Source organism: Leptonychotes weddellii, chromosome 8, assembly GCF_054177405.1.
Source record: "Leptonychotes weddellii isolate Sample4059 chromosome 8, ASM5417740v2, whole genome shotgun sequence".
NCBI classification, from domain to species: Eukaryota; Metazoa; Chordata; class Mammalia; order Carnivora; family Phocidae; genus Leptonychotes; species Leptonychotes weddellii.
In genome coordinates this window covers 24,189,640-24,206,553 of record NC_138376.1, presented here as the reverse complement: position 1 = coordinate 24,206,553, position 16,914 = coordinate 24,189,640, and the positions used below count along the sequence as shown (strand labels likewise).

Below are 16,914 nucleotides of genomic sequence, written 5' to 3'. Positions count from 1 at the left end.
AAGTTCTTGAGAGTGAGAGCAACAAAGGTTCCGGGGTGAGATTGTGCGTAAGACGCCCAGTTCCCATTTGCAGCTGGGTGAAGTGGTTAGGCTGAAAGGGGAAGGCTGGAGTCAACAACCTAATTCAAATACTTGGGAACGGTTTCGCGCTCTGCAAGACCCTCTAAGATTTGTTGGTCCACCGCAGGGCGGACTCAACAGCGACTGACAGCTGCCGGAAGTGAGGCTGCGCGGAATGGCCGCTGCTGCGACCATGGCGGCCGCTGCCCGAGAGCTGATGTTGCGAGCCGGAGCCTCAGATATGGAGGAGGAGGAGGGCCCGCTGGTGAGAATGCGGGGCTATTTCTCTTGCGGAGTCTTGTCCGGTGGTCCTCGCGTCAGAAAGGCCCGGGCTGAGTTTAGGCACAAGGGTGGGGGCGCAGCTGCTACCGGTGATGCTACCTGTGTGGCTTTCCATATCCCTTCTTGGGATCGGGCCTGAGTCTGAGCGGGAATCAGAATGGCCGAGAGTCAGGTTTCAGAGGCAGAATTTCGATTAACTTCCAGATTTTGCGGCAGAATATAGAGAAGCAGTGTAGTGTAAAAGTTAAGAACATGGCTTATAGTCAGATTGCCTAGGTTCTAATTCCAGCTTTGCCTCTTGCATGCTGTGTGTCTTTGGGCAAGTTGACCGACTTCTGTGTCAACTTTCCACACCTATAAGGTGAAAGAAATAATAAGACTTAACCATATAGATCGTTGGTTATGATTAGATGAATGATGTATGAAAGATGGTACCTGGCACGCAGGTAAACACTGTTAGCTGACATTTCTAGAAGGGCTGGTGATCTCCACAGGGATTGTGATAGAACTCCTAGGATAGCAGGAGTCTGGGTATCCTACATTCAACTGTAAGTTCTGCTCTTTCTCTGCAACCCCTGATTTTTCTCATTGGGACACCTCTACTCTCTTGGTGGCTTGCAAGTCTCTTTGTCATATTCCCTATCCAGAAGCCCCAAGTAGTAGATTGGGTACAGTGTGAAACTCTTGGAATTTTTTAACTCAGTATCTATGGCTCCCAGTAAAATCCCAGCCTGTCCGCACCTTCCCCCACTCCCTGAAGGTATGTGGATTATCCCATTATATTTGTTCTCCCTCTCTCTTCCTTGTCCTTTCCCATTAACTTGTCCCTCTTCAGGGGGGTGGTCCTGGTCTTCAGGAGCCATTACAACTTGGAGAATTGGACATCTCCTCTGATGAATTCATCCTGGATGAAGTGGATGGTAAGCGATGGCACGAGGTGGATGCAGACTGCTTCTGATTTGAGAGGCATGGGGGCTGGAAGTAATAAGGCAGGGATTGGTGTACAGATGTTCATTTGCGGGAGAGGGCGCTGTGGAGCTGGACCCTTATGATAAACTTCTATTTCCAGTTCACATTCAGGCAAATCTGGAGGATGAGTTAGTAAAGGAAGCTCTTAAAACGGTGAGGCTTTCTGCTATACTGATCTGCCCCTCTGCTTACCCTTCCCTCAAAGAAGAAAAAAAGGAAACAGTCTCGCTTTTATAATATTACCCTGGTGTCTTATCCTCTAGTCCTTTGTTATCCTGTCCCAGTGTCTCTTCACTGCGACTTTCTCCTAACCTGTTGTGTTTACGTTCTCCCAGGGTGTGGATCTCCGTCACTATTCAAAGCAGGTTGAGCTGGAGCTACAGCAGATTGAGCAGAAATCCATCCGGGATTGTATCCTCCAGTAGAGAAAAAGGGTGATGTTATTAAAATAGGGGTTTTGTGGAGCATGGTGCAGACAGCCCAGCAGGGACTGACATCTTCTCTCTGAGGTTTCTGTAATCGCAGGGAAAAATTGGAGTGGTCCTGCAGGTCTGAGAATCTCCAACTTTATGGTGAGGCCCCTTGACTTTTTGTGGGTCAGATATCCAAGAGAGTGAGAATATAGCATCTTTGCACAACCAGATCACAGCCTGTGATGCTGTTCTTGAGGTTAGTAACCATGACCTGTGACCCCTAATAACCCTGAGCCAGATCATGGTCTCTGGTGTCATTCTTTAGGTCATCAGCCTCAGGTGGGGATAGTTAGATTCACTTTCAGGATGACCTCAGCAGCCTCTTTTGTTGTTAGTGCCATACTAATGTTACTTGCCAGTGACCTTTGGGGCACCCCTTACCTCATCACCTGCTACCCTCAGGGACTGATATTGAAGACTTCGCCAATAAACTTAGGTGGCACATTTGTCCCCTGCCAACCCTGTGGCGCTCCAGCAACATCTTCTGTCCTCCCCCCAGCGCATGGAGCAGATGTTGGGAGCTTTTCAGAGTGACCTCAGTTCTATCAGCTCTGAGATCCGGACACTGCAGGAACAGTCAGGAGCCATGAACATTAGGCTTCGAAACCGCCAGGCAGTTCGGGGAAAACTTGGGGAACTTGTCGATGGTCTGATAGTGCCCTCTGCTCTGATCACGTGAGTTGCCAGTTTGAAGAGTTACAATGTCTATAGCAGGTAGATGGCCTAGGGTGACCTCCCCTACTTACCACATGGGTTTCCGGCTTCAGGTCATCAAGTGCCTTCCAGAAACTGATGGGTGGGTTGACAACTCAACCTTGATGTATGCTTTAGGCATCCAAGATTAGGAATTATCCAGGGTTGGGCATTTATTGCATGGGGTGGGGGGGAGGTGTTCAAGGCTTATGGGCATGAGACAGAGGGGAGGTTTCAGGAACAGAAAACTTTGTACATATATCCTGACTACATGATTCAGCATAAGAAGGGAGAGGCAACAGGCTGGATGTGAGGGATGGGGTTTGGGGTCTAGCAATGTCCAGGTCTCCCTCCTAACCCCTTCCACCCGTCCCTGCTACCTAGGGCAATTCTGGAGGCGCCAGTGACAGAGCCCAGGTTCCTGGAGCAGCTGCAGGAGCTGGACGCCAAGGCAGCTGCAGTCCGAGAGCAGGAAGGTAGAGGGACAGCAGCCTGCGCTGATGTCAGAGGCATACTCGACCGGCTCCGGGTCAAGGTGAGGGGTGGGAATGATACCCCAGAGATTACTAGAACCAGCCTCCCTGACATCTTCAACCTGGGTTTCCCTGGCAGTGCACCCTGTAGCCCGTCCCGAAGAACTTCACCCTGCCTTTACCTGGCAGAGCTCATCGTCATGTCTCTGGGTTCCCCTGAAAATTTTCAGAAATACCAAAGAGGTATTCTCCACCCTCCATCCTCCTATATTTAACATGTGGCACTTCCCCTGCTGTTTCCCAAACAGTCATAAGGTTGCAGCTTAATGCTCTGTATTTGGTCCCCCCCCCCATCTAGGCGGTGACGAAGATCCGAGAGTTCATTCTTCAGAAAATTTATTCCTTCAGAAAACCAATGACCAACTATCAAATCCCCCAGACGGCCCTGCTGAAGTACAGGTCACTGCCCAAAGGAAGCGCTCGGGATGGCCTCTGAGCTGTCGAGCCGCCCGTGTAGTGTTTGCTTTCTTGGGGGAGGCAGGGAGACTGACTTGTCCCCGGCACCCCCCAGGTTCTTCTATCAGTTTCTGCTGGGCAATGAACGAGCAACAGCGAAGGAGATCAGGGATGAGTATGTGGAAACACTGAGCAAGATCTACCTGTCTTACTATCGCTCTTACCTGGGGCGGCTCATGAAGGTGCAGGTGAGGCCAAAGAGAGAGGCATTCCTAGGCACGTGGTCTGGGAAGAGGGACCACACCTGGTCAAGACTGGACAGTGGAAAAAAATTTTCTTATCACACCATGGGAAGAGATGGTTACCAGTTCTCTCTTCTCTTTTTTCCTAGTACGAGGAAGTTGCTGAGAAGGATGATCTAATGGGTGTAGAAGATACAGCAAAGAAAGATATCCTAGAGCTGAGGAACCCACCTACTAGTCCTTGACAGTGAGGGTGCCTCAAAGACACTGCTTTTTGCCTTTTTCTCTGGGGCCTAAACCTCTGAGGATGTGATAAAGGCTATGGCCCCCCTCCCCAGAAAAAGTCACATGCCTTTTTGACACATAGTTTTGCATATGATGTCAGGGAGGGTAGAAGCTCTCTGAAGTCCATTCCCAGGTGTCAGGGGGAGTGGGGCCCTGGTACTGGGAAGGAGGGACATCTAGGCTGTGTCTGGCTGCCTGCAGTTCCTGAAGGTACTGAGCCTCTGTGTTTGTTACAGTTGTGATCTTATTGTTTTCCCTGACTCTGACCCTTCACGATTCTTCTCGAAGCCTTCCCTCCGCAGCAGGAACACCATCTTCACCCTGGGGACCCGTGGTTCTGTCATTTCCCCCACTGAACTGGAGGCCCCCATCCTGGTGCCCCACACCGCCCAGCGGGGAGAACAGAGGGTAGGAGAAGAAACAAGAGTCAGTCATGAGGGGATGCCGAGCATGGGTGGGGGGAGGCCAGACCTCTAGGCAAAGCTCCCCACCCTGCAGTCCCCTGTATCAATCCCCTTAGAATTGGGAGTGGCCTTCTTGGGTCACCCAAGTGTTCTGTGATGGGAAGAGGGTTGAGACCATTGACTTCAGGACAGATAGAGGGCGAGACTGGCTGAGGGGAATGTCATGAGGCAGGTTGTGGAGGTGGGTGGCATAGTAACAGCAGGTGGGGGTGGGTTCTTCTCTTGTGCCCCTCATCCCCCTCCCCATTTCAGTACCCATTCAGGGTGCTCCTTCACAGCTTGTACTTGGGTTAGATGGGAAGGGCTCCTGAGCTCTTATTACCCAGGATTGTTGATCTTTCCAGCGGTATCTATGGGAGTCAGTGTTGGGGGTCCATCCCTTCTGTCTCTCTTTTTCACCTCTCCCATCCTAGTATCCATTCGAGGCCCTCTTCCGAAGCCAGCACTACGCCCTCCTAGACAATTCCTGCCGTGAATATCTTTTCATCTGTGAATTCTTCGTTGTGTCTGGCTCGGCTGCACACGACCTCTTCCATGCTATCATGGGTCGCACACTCGGCATGACCCTGGTAAGATCCCCAGCTCCTGTGCTCTTGGATCCCTTTGTCCTCAGTCCTCTGCAGCACCATAGTGGGGTCATAGCTCTGGTGGTACCGAAACCAGGACCCCCTCATTCTAAAATGTCTAAGCCTAGTACAGAGTATATGAAACCCTCAAAGTTTGGGGTCCCTGAGGCTACCCCTACTATTGACCCACACCCAGGCAGTAGCATCTGAAAACTAAGGGCCCCCGAAATGGTGCTCAGCCTTGACTTCTACTATGATGGGCTTGTGAGCATAGATCCTGATGGGCAAGGCAGCAGGACCACCTGAGTGGCCAGTGGACAGGGAAGGAGGGGGCATTTCCCGAGAACTCACTCCCTTCCCTCCCAGTGCTGCATCCCCAGAGGAACATGTGCATTTGTCCATAGCCAGTGGGGACAGAGTAACAAACATCCTTTTCCAATACTCTGTCCCTGAATCATAGAAACACCTGGAGTCTTATCTCACGGACTGCTACGATGCCATTGCTGTTTTTCTCTGTATCCACATCGTCCTCCGGTTCCGCAACATTGCAGCGAAGAGGGATGTTCCTGCCCTGGACAGGTCACTGAGCTCTGGTCCTTGATGCCCTTGAACCCTTGGTCTTACATGACCCTGCCCTGTCCCTTGGGCTGCTACTGACCTGACACCCTGACTCTTACTCCCGTTCATCTGCCTGGGGACAGTACTGCTTTCTGACTCACCTTTCATACCAGTCCTGCCTCCCCCAGCCCTCAGCTGTTAATTGGGTTCCCCCACAGAAACCCGACCACCGTCCCCCCACATTTCTTTTTGGCCTTTTAAGTTTTTATTTTAATTCCAGTTAGTTAACATACAGTGTTCTATTAGTTTCAGGTGTATGATACAGTGATTCAGCAATTCCATGTGTCACCCAGTGCTTATCATGATACCCCCCCCCATTTCTTGCCAGCTGATCTCTGATTCTGATTAAGCCTGCAGGTACTGGGAGCAGGTGCTTGCCTTGCTGTGGCCACGATTTGAGCTGATCCTGGAGATGAATGTCCAGAGTGTCCGAAGCACTGACCCTCAGCGCCTTGGGGGGCTGGATACTCGGCCCCACTATGTGAGAGAGGGCAAGGGTAACAGAGGGGTTCCTGAAAGGCAGGGCTCTTAGCTTCACTGTGGGGGTTGGCCGGGTTCCCAGTTGTGTTGTGGGCCTGGCTGGATACTGGGCACACTGTGTGTGGGGGGCAGTCTAGGGGCAGGGTGACTCGGGCACCGTTGGGTAGAGGGATTGGGGGTGGGAGTCACAGAGGTTGATTGGCTAGCTCCTAGAGACTTGGGAGGTTGTGTTGGTTGGGTGAGGGGGCCGGTGTGATTTTCTTCCCACTTTCTCTCCCCCAGATCACACGCCGATATGCAGAGTTCTCATCTGCTCTTGTCAGCATCAATCAGACAATTCCCAACGAACGGACAATGCAGCTGCTGGGACAGCTACAGGTGAGGGTGGGCAGGAGAGACTTCCCGGCGGCTAGGCTGCGGCAGTGGCCTGGAGTGTGACGAGGGCCTCCTTGTGTGACCTCTTCCTTCTGGCTTTTCCAGGTGGAAGTAGAGAATTTTGTCCTCCGAGTGGCAGCCGAGTTCTCCTCAAGGAAGGAGCAGCTTGTATTCCTGATCAACAACTATGACATGATGCTGGGTGTGCTGATGGTACAGACACCATGTCTCCCTTCCTCCCTACCCAGAGAGTCTGGCTGCCCCTACTGCTCTGTGAGCTCTGGGAGGACAGGGATGATGTTGGTCTTGTTCATGTATTATTCTTGGTGTCTGGCCCATTGCCTGGCCAAGTACAGTAAATGTGGAAGGAAGAGGATATCCTGAAGTGAAGGGCTGCTTCTCCCCACACTTGAGATTTCCCTTTGTCTTCCCTTAGGAGCGGGCTGCAGATGACAGCAAGGAGGTTGAGAGTTTCCAGCAGCTGCTCAATGCTCGGACACAGGTAGGGGAGTGGGGAAGAAGAGAGGGACAGTCTCGTGTGCTATTTTCAGTTCTGTGTGTGTGTGTGTGTGTGTGTATCTGTGTAGAGAGTGGCACTTAGAGGGCTTCAGGTACACAGAATTGGAACAATTGGTCTGCTTTATTTTCTTTTGTGTTTTTTTTAATGGTACGCGTGCCCCTGAATACCCCACATACCTTGGCGATAACCAGCATCAAACAATGAATTCTTCCTCACCCATTTCCTTGCCTGTCACTCTTTTAAATCTCTCGACCTAATATTGTGTGTACCATGCTCTTGCTTTTAAAAATACGCCTTTAAGTATGGCAAAACGATGATTACTTAGTTTTATTTATTTATTTCTAAGATTTTTTTATTATTTATTTATTTACTTTTTTAAAGTAACCTCCATGTCCAACATTGGGCTCAAACTCACGACCCCAAGATCAAGAGTTGCAGGCTCTACCCACTGGGCCAGCCAGGCGCCCCCATTTAGTTTTATTTTTGAGTGACATAAAAGCAGTCACAGGATTTTTTTCATGCATAATTTTTCCAACATTGTCATATTATTATATATGGCTGCAGCTTATTCTTTTTCACTTTATAAAATTTTATGTTGTGTGAATGTAACGTATTCTGCCAGTGGACATTTGGATTATCTAGTTTTTTGCTACTGTGAGAATTGTTTTGTGAACAATTACGTCTCTTAGTGCATGTAGATGGAGATAAGTTTTATAAAAATTTCTCTTTGAAGTCAGCATTGGCTTGTTGTTTATAGGGTTTGCCAGCAATCAACTTTATGAGACACTGCCAGATTGTTTTCCTAAGTGGTATACCAGTTTTTCCCTTACCAGCAATGTGTAAGAATTCTCACTGAGCAATATTTTCTCCAACACATGGTATTATCAGACTATCTTTACCATTCTGGTAGGTATTTTGTTGGGGGTCTTTATTTGCATTTTCCTGATAACTAATGAGATTGAGCATCATTTCAAATGTTCAAAAGTCATACAGATTTTTCTTTTCCTGTACAATATCTGTCATAGCATTTGACCTTTTTAAAATTGGGCTATTTGTATTTCTTTTTGATTTAGAAGAGCTTTTTTATATTTATGAAACCAATCTTTTGATAGGTTGCAGATATCTTTCAGTGCTTTATTTATTTATTTTTTATTTTTATTTTTTTATGTTTTATGGTGGACAAATTCTTAATTTTAATATGATTGACTTTACTGATCTTTTCTTGATTTTTCTGTCTCATTTAAGAAATCTCGTATTATCCCAAGGTCAGAAAAATATACTACATTTTCTTCTTTTTTTTTTTTAAAGTTTTATTTATTTATTTGAGAGAGAGAGAATGAGAGAGAGCAAGCACATGAGAGGGGGGAGGGTCAGAGGGAGAAGCAGACTCCCTGCTGAGTAGGTAGCCCGATGCGGGACTCGATCCAGGGACTCCAGGATCATGACCTGAGCCGAAGGCAGTCGCCTAACCAACTGAGCCACCCAGGCGCCCCTACATTTTCTTCTTAATGTTATAGAATTTTGCTCTTTTATGTTTAAGCTCTAAATTTACCTGGAATTGGTTTTGTGTATGATGTGAGGTAGGAATCTAATTTAATATTTTATATATAGATAGTAATGGGCATAGAACCATTTATAGAAAATCCCTTTCTTTCTCCACTTGATCTACAGTGTGCCTCTATTACGTAGAAAACTATAAAGATGTATGTCTTGCGTCTGTTCTATTCCATTGATCAATTTGTCTAACCTGCAGTGCAGTTTTAATTATGCTTTGTAATTATGCAAATTCTACTTTTTTCAGGAGGTTCTTATTATTGGCCTCTTGATTTTTCATATAAATTTTATTGTCAGCTTGTAAATTTTCACATTGAAAAAACTTTAAGGATTTTGATTGGAATTGCATTGATCAATTTGGATCAGTTTGGAAAAATTGATAGTTTGTGATATTGAAACTTCTCATCCATGAACATGGGCTTCCCATTTTTTAAGATATTCTATAATGTTTTTTGATAACCTTTTGTAATTTTCAGCACAAAGACATTGCAGATCTTTTGTCAGTTATTCTTAGGCAGGTGTAATATGCAGATTTCACCCCCTAGGAGTGAATAAATCCTCTCTAATCCTTTGCCTTTAATTTCTTACATCTTTGATCTCCTACTGTTCTGGCTAGGATCTCTTTGACAATGTTGAGCAGTTGAGTCGAAGGGTAATACTGAGAACCCCTATCCTGTTCCTGACTTTAAAGGGAATGCTTTCATCATTTCCCCATTAGGAGTAATGCTGCTGTGAGTGTTTTCGTTGATGCCTTTTATCTGGTCAAGAAAATTCTTCTCAGTCCCTAGTGTGCTAGGAGTTGTTACTGTAGTTATTCCTATTAGGAATAAATCCACATTTATTTAGGAATAATTACTGGGAGTACTAGGAATTACTAGGAATAATTACCACGTTTTTTCTTTCTGATTGTTCAGGCTTTCTGATCTATTCTTTTGGAATTTGTCCTTTAAATAAACTGTTGATACTTAAATATTATCATTTGAGAATGAAATTTTCTTGTTGTTTGAACTGCCAATAGAAATGCTATTGGTTTTTGTATATCAACCATATAGCCAGCCACCTCCTTAACTTACAATTCTTTTTTTTTTTTTTTAAAGATTTTATTTATTTATTTATTTGAGAGAGAGAGAGAGAAACAGCATGAGAGGGGATAAGGTCAGAGGGAGAAGCAGGCTCCCCGCTGAGCCGGGAGCCCGATGTGGGACTCGATCCCAGGACTCCGGGATCATGACCTGAGCCGAAGGCAGTCGCTTAACCAACTGAGCCACCCAGGCACCCTTTAACTTACAATTCTAATAACATTTCTGGAGATTGTGTGTGTGTGTGTGTGTTTCTATATAGACATGACAATTTTAGTTCTAACTTTCTAATCCTTAAGTCTTTAATTTCTTATGTCTTTTTCTTACTGTACTGGCTGGTACCTCCAGCACAAAGTTGAATAATTGAGTAGAAGTGATGATAGTGAGAACCTTTATCTTTTCCTGATTTTAAAAGGAATGCTTTCATCATTTCCCCAGTAAGAGTAATATTGCTGTTTTATAGATAACCCTTTCTCAGGTTAAGAAAATTTTTTATAGTCTTGTTTTATAGGCTTTTTATAGATACCCTTTCACAGGTTAAGAAAATTCCTTTCAATCCCTAGTATGCCAAGTTATTATTATTACTATTTTTCATTACATATCAGTAATTCATTTTTTTAAATTCCAGTATAATTTAACGTGCAGTGTTATATTAGTTTCAGGTGTACAATATGATGATTCAACAAATGTGAACATTTCTCAGTGCTCAAGATAAGTGTACTCATAATCCCCTTTATCTATTTCATCCATCCCCCACCTGCCCACTCTGGCAACCACCAGTTTGTTCTCTGTATTTAAGATTCTGATTTTTGGTTTGTCTCTTGTTTTACTTCGTTTTCTTTCTTAGATCCTACATATGAGTGAAATCATATGGTATTTGTCTTTCTCTGGCTGACTTATTTCACTTAGCATTATACCTTCTAGATTCATCATGTCGTTGCAACTGTCAAGATTTCATTTATTTTTGTGGCTAATATTCCATTGTATGTACATACCACATCTTTGTTCATCTATCGATGGACACTTTGGTTGTTTCTGTATCTTGGCTATGGTAAATAAGGCTGTAATAAACATGGGGATGCATATGTCTTTTCAAATTAGTGTTTTTGTCTTCTTTGGGTAAATACCCAGTAGTAGAATTACTGAATCATATGGTGATTCTATTTTTAATTTTTTGAGGAACCTCCATACTATTTTCCACAGCGGCTGCACCAGCTTGCATTCCCACCAACAGTGCAAGAGGGTCCCTTTTTCTCCACATCCTCACCAACAGTTGGTATTCAATTCCTAGTATGCCAAGAGTTATTATTTATTAAAATCATTGAATTTTTTATTAAGAATGTGTGTTTTTTCTGCAATGGTTGAGGTAATTATATGGCTTTTGTTCTTTACCAATTTTATGGTTTATGACATTTGTAGATTTTAGAATGTTAAACAATTCTGGATTTGGTAATTCATTTAGAATTTTTGCTCCTTTGTGCATAGGTGATATTGGCCATTGATTTTCTTTTCTTGTAGTATTCTTGTATGGTTTTGGTACCAAAATCATACTGGATTTGTAGAAGGAGGGGGAAAGGAAGTGTACCATTTTTGTTTCTATTCTGAAAGAGTTAAGATTAAAATGATCTCTTCCCTGAAAGATTTCGTAGAACTTGCCAGCAAAAGCATCCTTGAAGATTTAAAACAATGGAATTCCCTCAGATTACTGCTTTTATTGAATTTTGCAGGTTTGAATATGTAGCATTTTAAAAATAATTCAGTTCTAAAATAATAATAAAAATAAAATAATTCCGTTCTAAGAATTTATATATTTCAGTTATTTATTTCTTCTTCGCTCCATGAGGTTTTTTTTGGAGGAGTGTTTAAAATTTCCAGAAGTAGTTTTCTTATTTATCTTTTTGTTATTAATGTCTAATTTAATTGCATTGTGGATGGAGAACGTGGTTTTTGGTGCTGATTTTTGGAAGTTTGTTTAGATTCACTTGTGGCCTAGTTACATGATCAACTTTTGTAAATGTTCCATGTGTGTTTGAGAAGAACATGTATTCTTTAATTGCTAAGTGTGGAGATCCAAGCCTTTTAATTGTATTGTTCACATTATCTACATCTTTACTGATTATTTTTGTGTGGGCTTGACTTATCAATAGTTGGGAGATATGTTTGAAATTTATAGATTTGTCACTTTTTCACTGCAGTTTATCAACTTTTGCTTTATATAGTTTCAGCTTATTTTATCTAAATTCCTAAAAGGTTAGAATCGTTAGATCTTATTGGTGACTTGAAGTATTTGTCACGATAAAATGACCCACTTTAGCTCTAATAATTTTGTCTTAAAGCCTGTTATGTCTGATACTAACATAGCTCTGTCGGCTTTAGTTTGATTAATATTTGCCTGTTAACTTATCTCCATTCTTCTACTTTCAGCCTTTTTATGTTTTTACATTTTAAGTCTTTTATAAATTGCATATAGCTGGAACTTTTAAAAAATTGGGTTATCTGCCTTTTAACTTGTGATTTAATCTGTTTATTTTTATGATGATTAATGTTACATTTGGACTTTTTTCTACCATTTTTAGTTTTCTTTTTTTTTTTTAAGATTTATTTATTTAATTTGAGAGAGAGAGAGCATGAGAACTCACAAGCAGGATGGGCAGAGGGAGGAGAGAGAATCTCAGACAGACTCCACACTGTGTTTTTTTCTGACTGTTTGGATTTCATATTCCATTCTTTTAGCATTTGTCCTTTAAATACTTCTTTGCATATTTAGCTTGACATTTAAACTTAATATTTAACTGCTCTCCCAAACATATGTAGACTTTAAAACATTGAAAATACTTTAATGCTCCAATCGTTCCTCCCTCTTCTGCCTTCCATGCTATTAGTGACCAGTATTTTATTTCTGTTCTACTTTTTTTTTTTAAGATTTTATTTATTTATTTGAAAAACAGAGGAAGCACCAGTGGGACTGGGGAGTGAAGGGTATAGGGAACAGGAGAAGCAGACTCCCCTCTGAGCAGGGAGCCCTACACAGGGCTTGAACCCAGGAACCTGGGATCATGACCTGAGCCGAAGGCAGACACTTAACCAACTGAGCCACCCGGACGCCCCTCTGTTCTACTTTTAATTGTTGCCATTTTATAGTGACAACTTTTATCTGGATTTCCATGCATGTTTCCCAGTTCACTATTCCTTTTTAAAATTCAAATTATCTTTTTGGGGTCATTTTTCTTCTTCCTGAAGTAATCTTACAGAAATATTTCGGTGAAAGTTTGTTGGTAGTAAACTTCATTTTTGTTTTTATATAAATGCCTTTATTTTATCTTTGTTAGAAAAAGATAGTTTTGCTGGCTTACTGTCACATTCTAAATTACTTTCTCTCAACATTTAGAAACGGCAGTCTGTTCCTTCTGACTGCTCTTAAAAGATCCTCTTTTCTTTGGTATAATGAAGTTTTACCACAGTATATTTAGATGTGGATTTCTCTTTATTTATCTTGTTTGGTATCTTGTGTTTCCTGGGTCTTTGAATTTATCTTTTTCATTAATTTGGGAAAATTGACAGCCTTATTTTTTTTTCTAAGATTTTATTTATTAATTTGAGAGATAGAGCAAGAGAACACAAGCAGGGAGAGGGGCAGAAGGAGAGGGAGAGGCAGACTCCCCGCCGAGCAGGGCTCGATCCCAGGACCCTGAGATCATGACCTGAGCTGAAGGCAGATGCTTAACCTACTGAGCCACCCAGGCGCCCCTCACAGCTGTATCTTTTCAACGTTGTTTTTTCTCCATTCCTTCTTCTTTCTTTCTGGGGTTGGGTTAGTTTTAGGTTAAACTTTTCCATTCTTCTCTCTTAGTAAAATAAACATGTAAGAAGACCAGAAAGAAAACTTGTCCTCGCCTGCAGTTAGGTGACCAGAGGAAATGTCAGCTCTGCCTTCAGAACTGCAATTCCCTTAAACCAGAGGGCTCTGCTGAGAGCAGCTGAGGTGCTGTGAGATTGGCCAGAGAGCCACCTGCCATCAGTGCTCTCAGTCCTTTTTGCTGGGCTGCTTCTTGATACTGTGTGTGGGAAAGATTGCTGGCCAAAGCCCAGTGCACTGTTTCCCTCTGGTCAGCTCCTCAGCTATCAGAATATTCTTTTTAAATTTTTTTCCCCAAAACATTCTCTTTTAGTTGATAGCATAAAGAAAGCTTCCAAGTCTAGACCACTGCTGTCCAATAGAAATACAGTATGTGCCTATAAATAGGAGCCACTTGTAATTTCAAATTTTCTAGTAGCTACCTTTCAAACAGTAAAAAGAAATAGATGGAATGAACTTACTATATTTTGTTTAAGCTGCTGTATTCAAAATATCATTACTTCAACATATAACCAATAAGAAGTTGGTAATTATTTAAATTTTTTCCCATATGAAGTCTTAGAAGTCTGGCATATATTTTATGCTTACGGCATATTTCAGTTACAACTAACCCCGTTTCAGGTGATTGATAGCTACATGTGAGTCATGGCTACTGTGGTAGACAGGACAGTTCATTGCTCTTAGCTGAACTTCCCTTTGCAGTACACTCCCTGTGCCCCCCACTGTTACATTGTTAAGAGTGGGTTATTGCATTTGGGCAACTGGAATAGGTTGAATTTGGTTATTTAATCTCTGTTCAAAGTGATATTACAAATGAAGATCCCTCAATTATAGAAAGATCCATTCTTGGGAATGTCTCCCCAGTCTCATATTAATTACCTGATGTCCTTCAGTGGATGTAAATGGATGGTTTGTGGGAAGAGTGGAAAACTTTTTTTTTTTTTTTAATTTTTAGAGAGAAAGAGAAAGTGGGGGGTGGGGGAGGAGCAGAGGGAGAGAAAATCCCAAGCAGGCTCCGCCCTGAGCCCCACACAGGGCTCTATCCCATGACCCTGAGATGGTGACCTGAGCCGAAATCAAGAGCTGGACACCTAACCCACTGAACCCAATGTGGGGCTTGAACTCAAAACCCCAAGATCAAGGGTCACATGCTCTACCGACTCAGCCAGGCACCCCAATTTTAACTTTTTATTGTGGGAAAGTTTTTATTTTTTTTAAAAGATTTTATTTATTTATTTGACAGAGAGAGACACAGTGAGAGAGGGAACACAAGCAGGGGGAGTGGGAGAGGGAGAAGCAGGCTTCCTGCCGAGCAGGGAGCTCAATGCAGGGCTTGATCCTAGGACCCTGGGATCATGACCTGAGCCAAAGGCAGAGGCTTAACAAGTGAGCCACCCAGGTGCCCCTGTTGTGGGAAATTTTGAATGCACATGCTAATATAGAGAATGGCATAATGGACCCCCCAGGTGCCATCCCCCAGGGGTGGCACCCCCAGGTACCATCACAGATCTTCAGTCAGTAACTACTCGTGGGTAGTTTTATTTCATCTCTATTAGCACTCATTGCTTATCCTTCCGTGCCTGCCCCCCAGTTATTTTTTTTAAAGATTTTACTTATTCATTTGACAGAGAGAAAAAGAGAGCACAAGCAAGGGGAGGGGCAGAGGGAGAGGGAGAAGCAGGCTCCCTGCTGAGCAGGGAGTCCGACGTGGGCCTCGATCCCAGGACCCCAGGATCATGACCTGAGCCAAAGGCAGACACCCAACCAACTGAGCCACCCAGGCGCCCCACCCCCAGTTAATTGGAATTAAATCTTATACATCATCACTTCACCTGTATCAGGATGTGTTTTAAAAACCACAACATTACACTTTAAAAAAATGATCTCACTTAAAAGAGCTAGTATTCAGATTTTTCCAGTTATCTCATAAATTTAAAAAAAAATTTTTTTTAATTTAAAATTTTTTTTTAAAATAAATTTTATTTATTTGACAGAGAGCACAAGTAGGCAGAGTGGCAGGCAGAGGGAGAGGGAGAAGCAGGCTCTCCGCTGAGCAGGGAGCCGGACGTGGGGCTCGATCCCAGGACCCCAGGATCATGACCTGAGGCGAAAGCAGTCGCCTAACCAACTGAGCCACCCAGGCACCCCTCTCATAAATGGTTTTTATGGTTCAAATCAGCACCCATGTATGGTCCATACATATGTCTCTTTATAATCTATAGAGTGCCCTTCCATCTTTGCTCCCCTCCTCGGTATTCTTTCTGTGGAAGAAACAGTCACTGAGTCATTTGTCATGTAGAATAACATACAGTCTGGATTTTGCGGATCACATTCCATGGTGTGGCTAAACTGTTTCTTTTCCCCATAAGTGTGTAGTTAGATGAAAAGGTTTGATCAGATTGCAGTTGGTTTTTTTTTTTTTTTCCAGGATAATTGAGAGCTAGTAGTGTGTACTTCCATCAGGACACATAATGTCTTTTTGGTTCCTTTTCTGTCAGTAGCCATCGGTGCTCACTGCCTACATCCATGAATTAGATTTCTGTACCTCTCAGTGTCTAAAAATTTTCCATCTCCTTATCTCTCTGTGCTTCATTCTAAGTTATTTCTTCAATTATAAATTTCAATTAGGTGTTACCATTCTTTGGGTATTTCTAATCTGCTGTTTAACCTGTTGACTTTTTAAAGTTAAAAACATTTAAAATTTTTAAGTCATTTCTTAAAAATTTCATTTTGTTTCAAGTCTGTCCATTCCTAATCTTGAGTCGTCATCTTTGTGTCTATATTTTTAATTCTTTGAACGTTTCGTACAGAACGCACAACCACTATATATCTGACAGTTCTGATGTTGGCAGTCTTTGGAGGTCTGAGTCCATTGCTTATTGTCTCCTGCCTCTCATAGTAGTTTCCTTTCTTATGTGTCTGACGATCTTTGAGGTCATTGCTCGATCTTAGTCAGGGGGAGTCATATGGGCCTAAAATGGGTTGAGGATATTTATCTGTCAAGAGGATTTGCCTCTGCTTTTGCAGTGGCTGAAAGATGCAATCCACCTCCATCTACATCAGCACCGCTTTGAGGCTCTCACGAGAGACCTAGGCTCCGCGTCTCCACTTGTATCTGGCGTCAGGCTCGGTTTCCAGAGAGCAGAGTTGCCATGGCCATTTGCCTTCTGGCAGCCCTGCCTCTCCCAGCTGCCCACCCCTCTGGTTCCGGCCCTGATCCCAATTTCTTGTTGCTCTGCTCCCAGCTCAAGTTTAGTTTTTTGGTTTTTGTTTTTTTTTTTTTTTTTTAAGATGTTATTTATTTATTTGAGACAGAGAGAATGAGATACAGAGAGCATGAGAGGGAGGAGGGTCAGAGGGAGCAGCAGACTCCCCGCCGAGCAGGGAGCCCGATGCGGGACTCGATCCAGGGACTCCAGGATCATGACCTGAGCCGAAGGCAGTCGCTTAACCAACTGAGCCACCCAGG

The 16,914-nt window shown here is 43.3% G+C and overlaps 1 protein-coding gene across 4 annotated transcripts in view; it reads left to right on the top strand.

The window, feature by feature from the left end:
- The first annotated feature begins 6 nt into the window (after nt 1-6).
- VPS52 (VPS52 subunit of GARP complex) overlaps nt 7-16,914 on the top strand; it is an 18,507-nt gene continuing 1,599 nt past the window's right edge. The window contains exons 1-18 of one of the 4 annotated variants that reach the window (XM_031033275.2): nt 7-43; nt 188-325; nt 1,178-1,262; nt 1,412-1,464; nt 1,647-1,722; nt 1,913-1,980; nt 2,284-2,459; nt 2,862-3,012; nt 3,309-3,409; nt 3,522-3,654; nt 3,798-3,855; nt 4,208-4,341; nt 4,811-4,966; nt 5,424-5,542; nt 5,939-6,062; nt 6,344-6,439; nt 6,542-6,649; nt 6,873-6,938. In XM_031033275.2, the coding sequence (XP_030889135.2) occupies nt 236-325; nt 1,178-1,262; nt 1,412-1,464; nt 1,647-1,722; nt 1,913-1,980; nt 2,284-2,459; nt 2,862-3,012; nt 3,309-3,409; nt 3,522-3,654; nt 3,798-3,855; nt 4,208-4,341; nt 4,811-4,966; nt 5,424-5,542; nt 5,939-6,062; nt 6,344-6,439; nt 6,542-6,649; nt 6,873-6,938 (1,794 nt within the window). In that variant the 5' untranslated portion in view covers nt 7-43; nt 188-235. Of the gene's footprint in view, nt 326-1,177; nt 1,263-1,411; nt 1,465-1,646; nt 1,723-1,912; nt 1,981-2,283; nt 2,460-2,861; nt 3,013-3,308; nt 3,410-3,521; nt 3,655-3,797; nt 3,856-4,207; nt 4,342-4,810; nt 4,967-5,423; nt 5,543-5,938; nt 6,063-6,343; nt 6,440-6,541; nt 6,650-6,872; nt 6,939-7,713; nt 9,107-16,914 lie in introns of those variants that run through there. The other 3 variants (XM_081827988.1, XM_006738063.3, XM_031033276.2) reach the window with 3 other exon arrangements.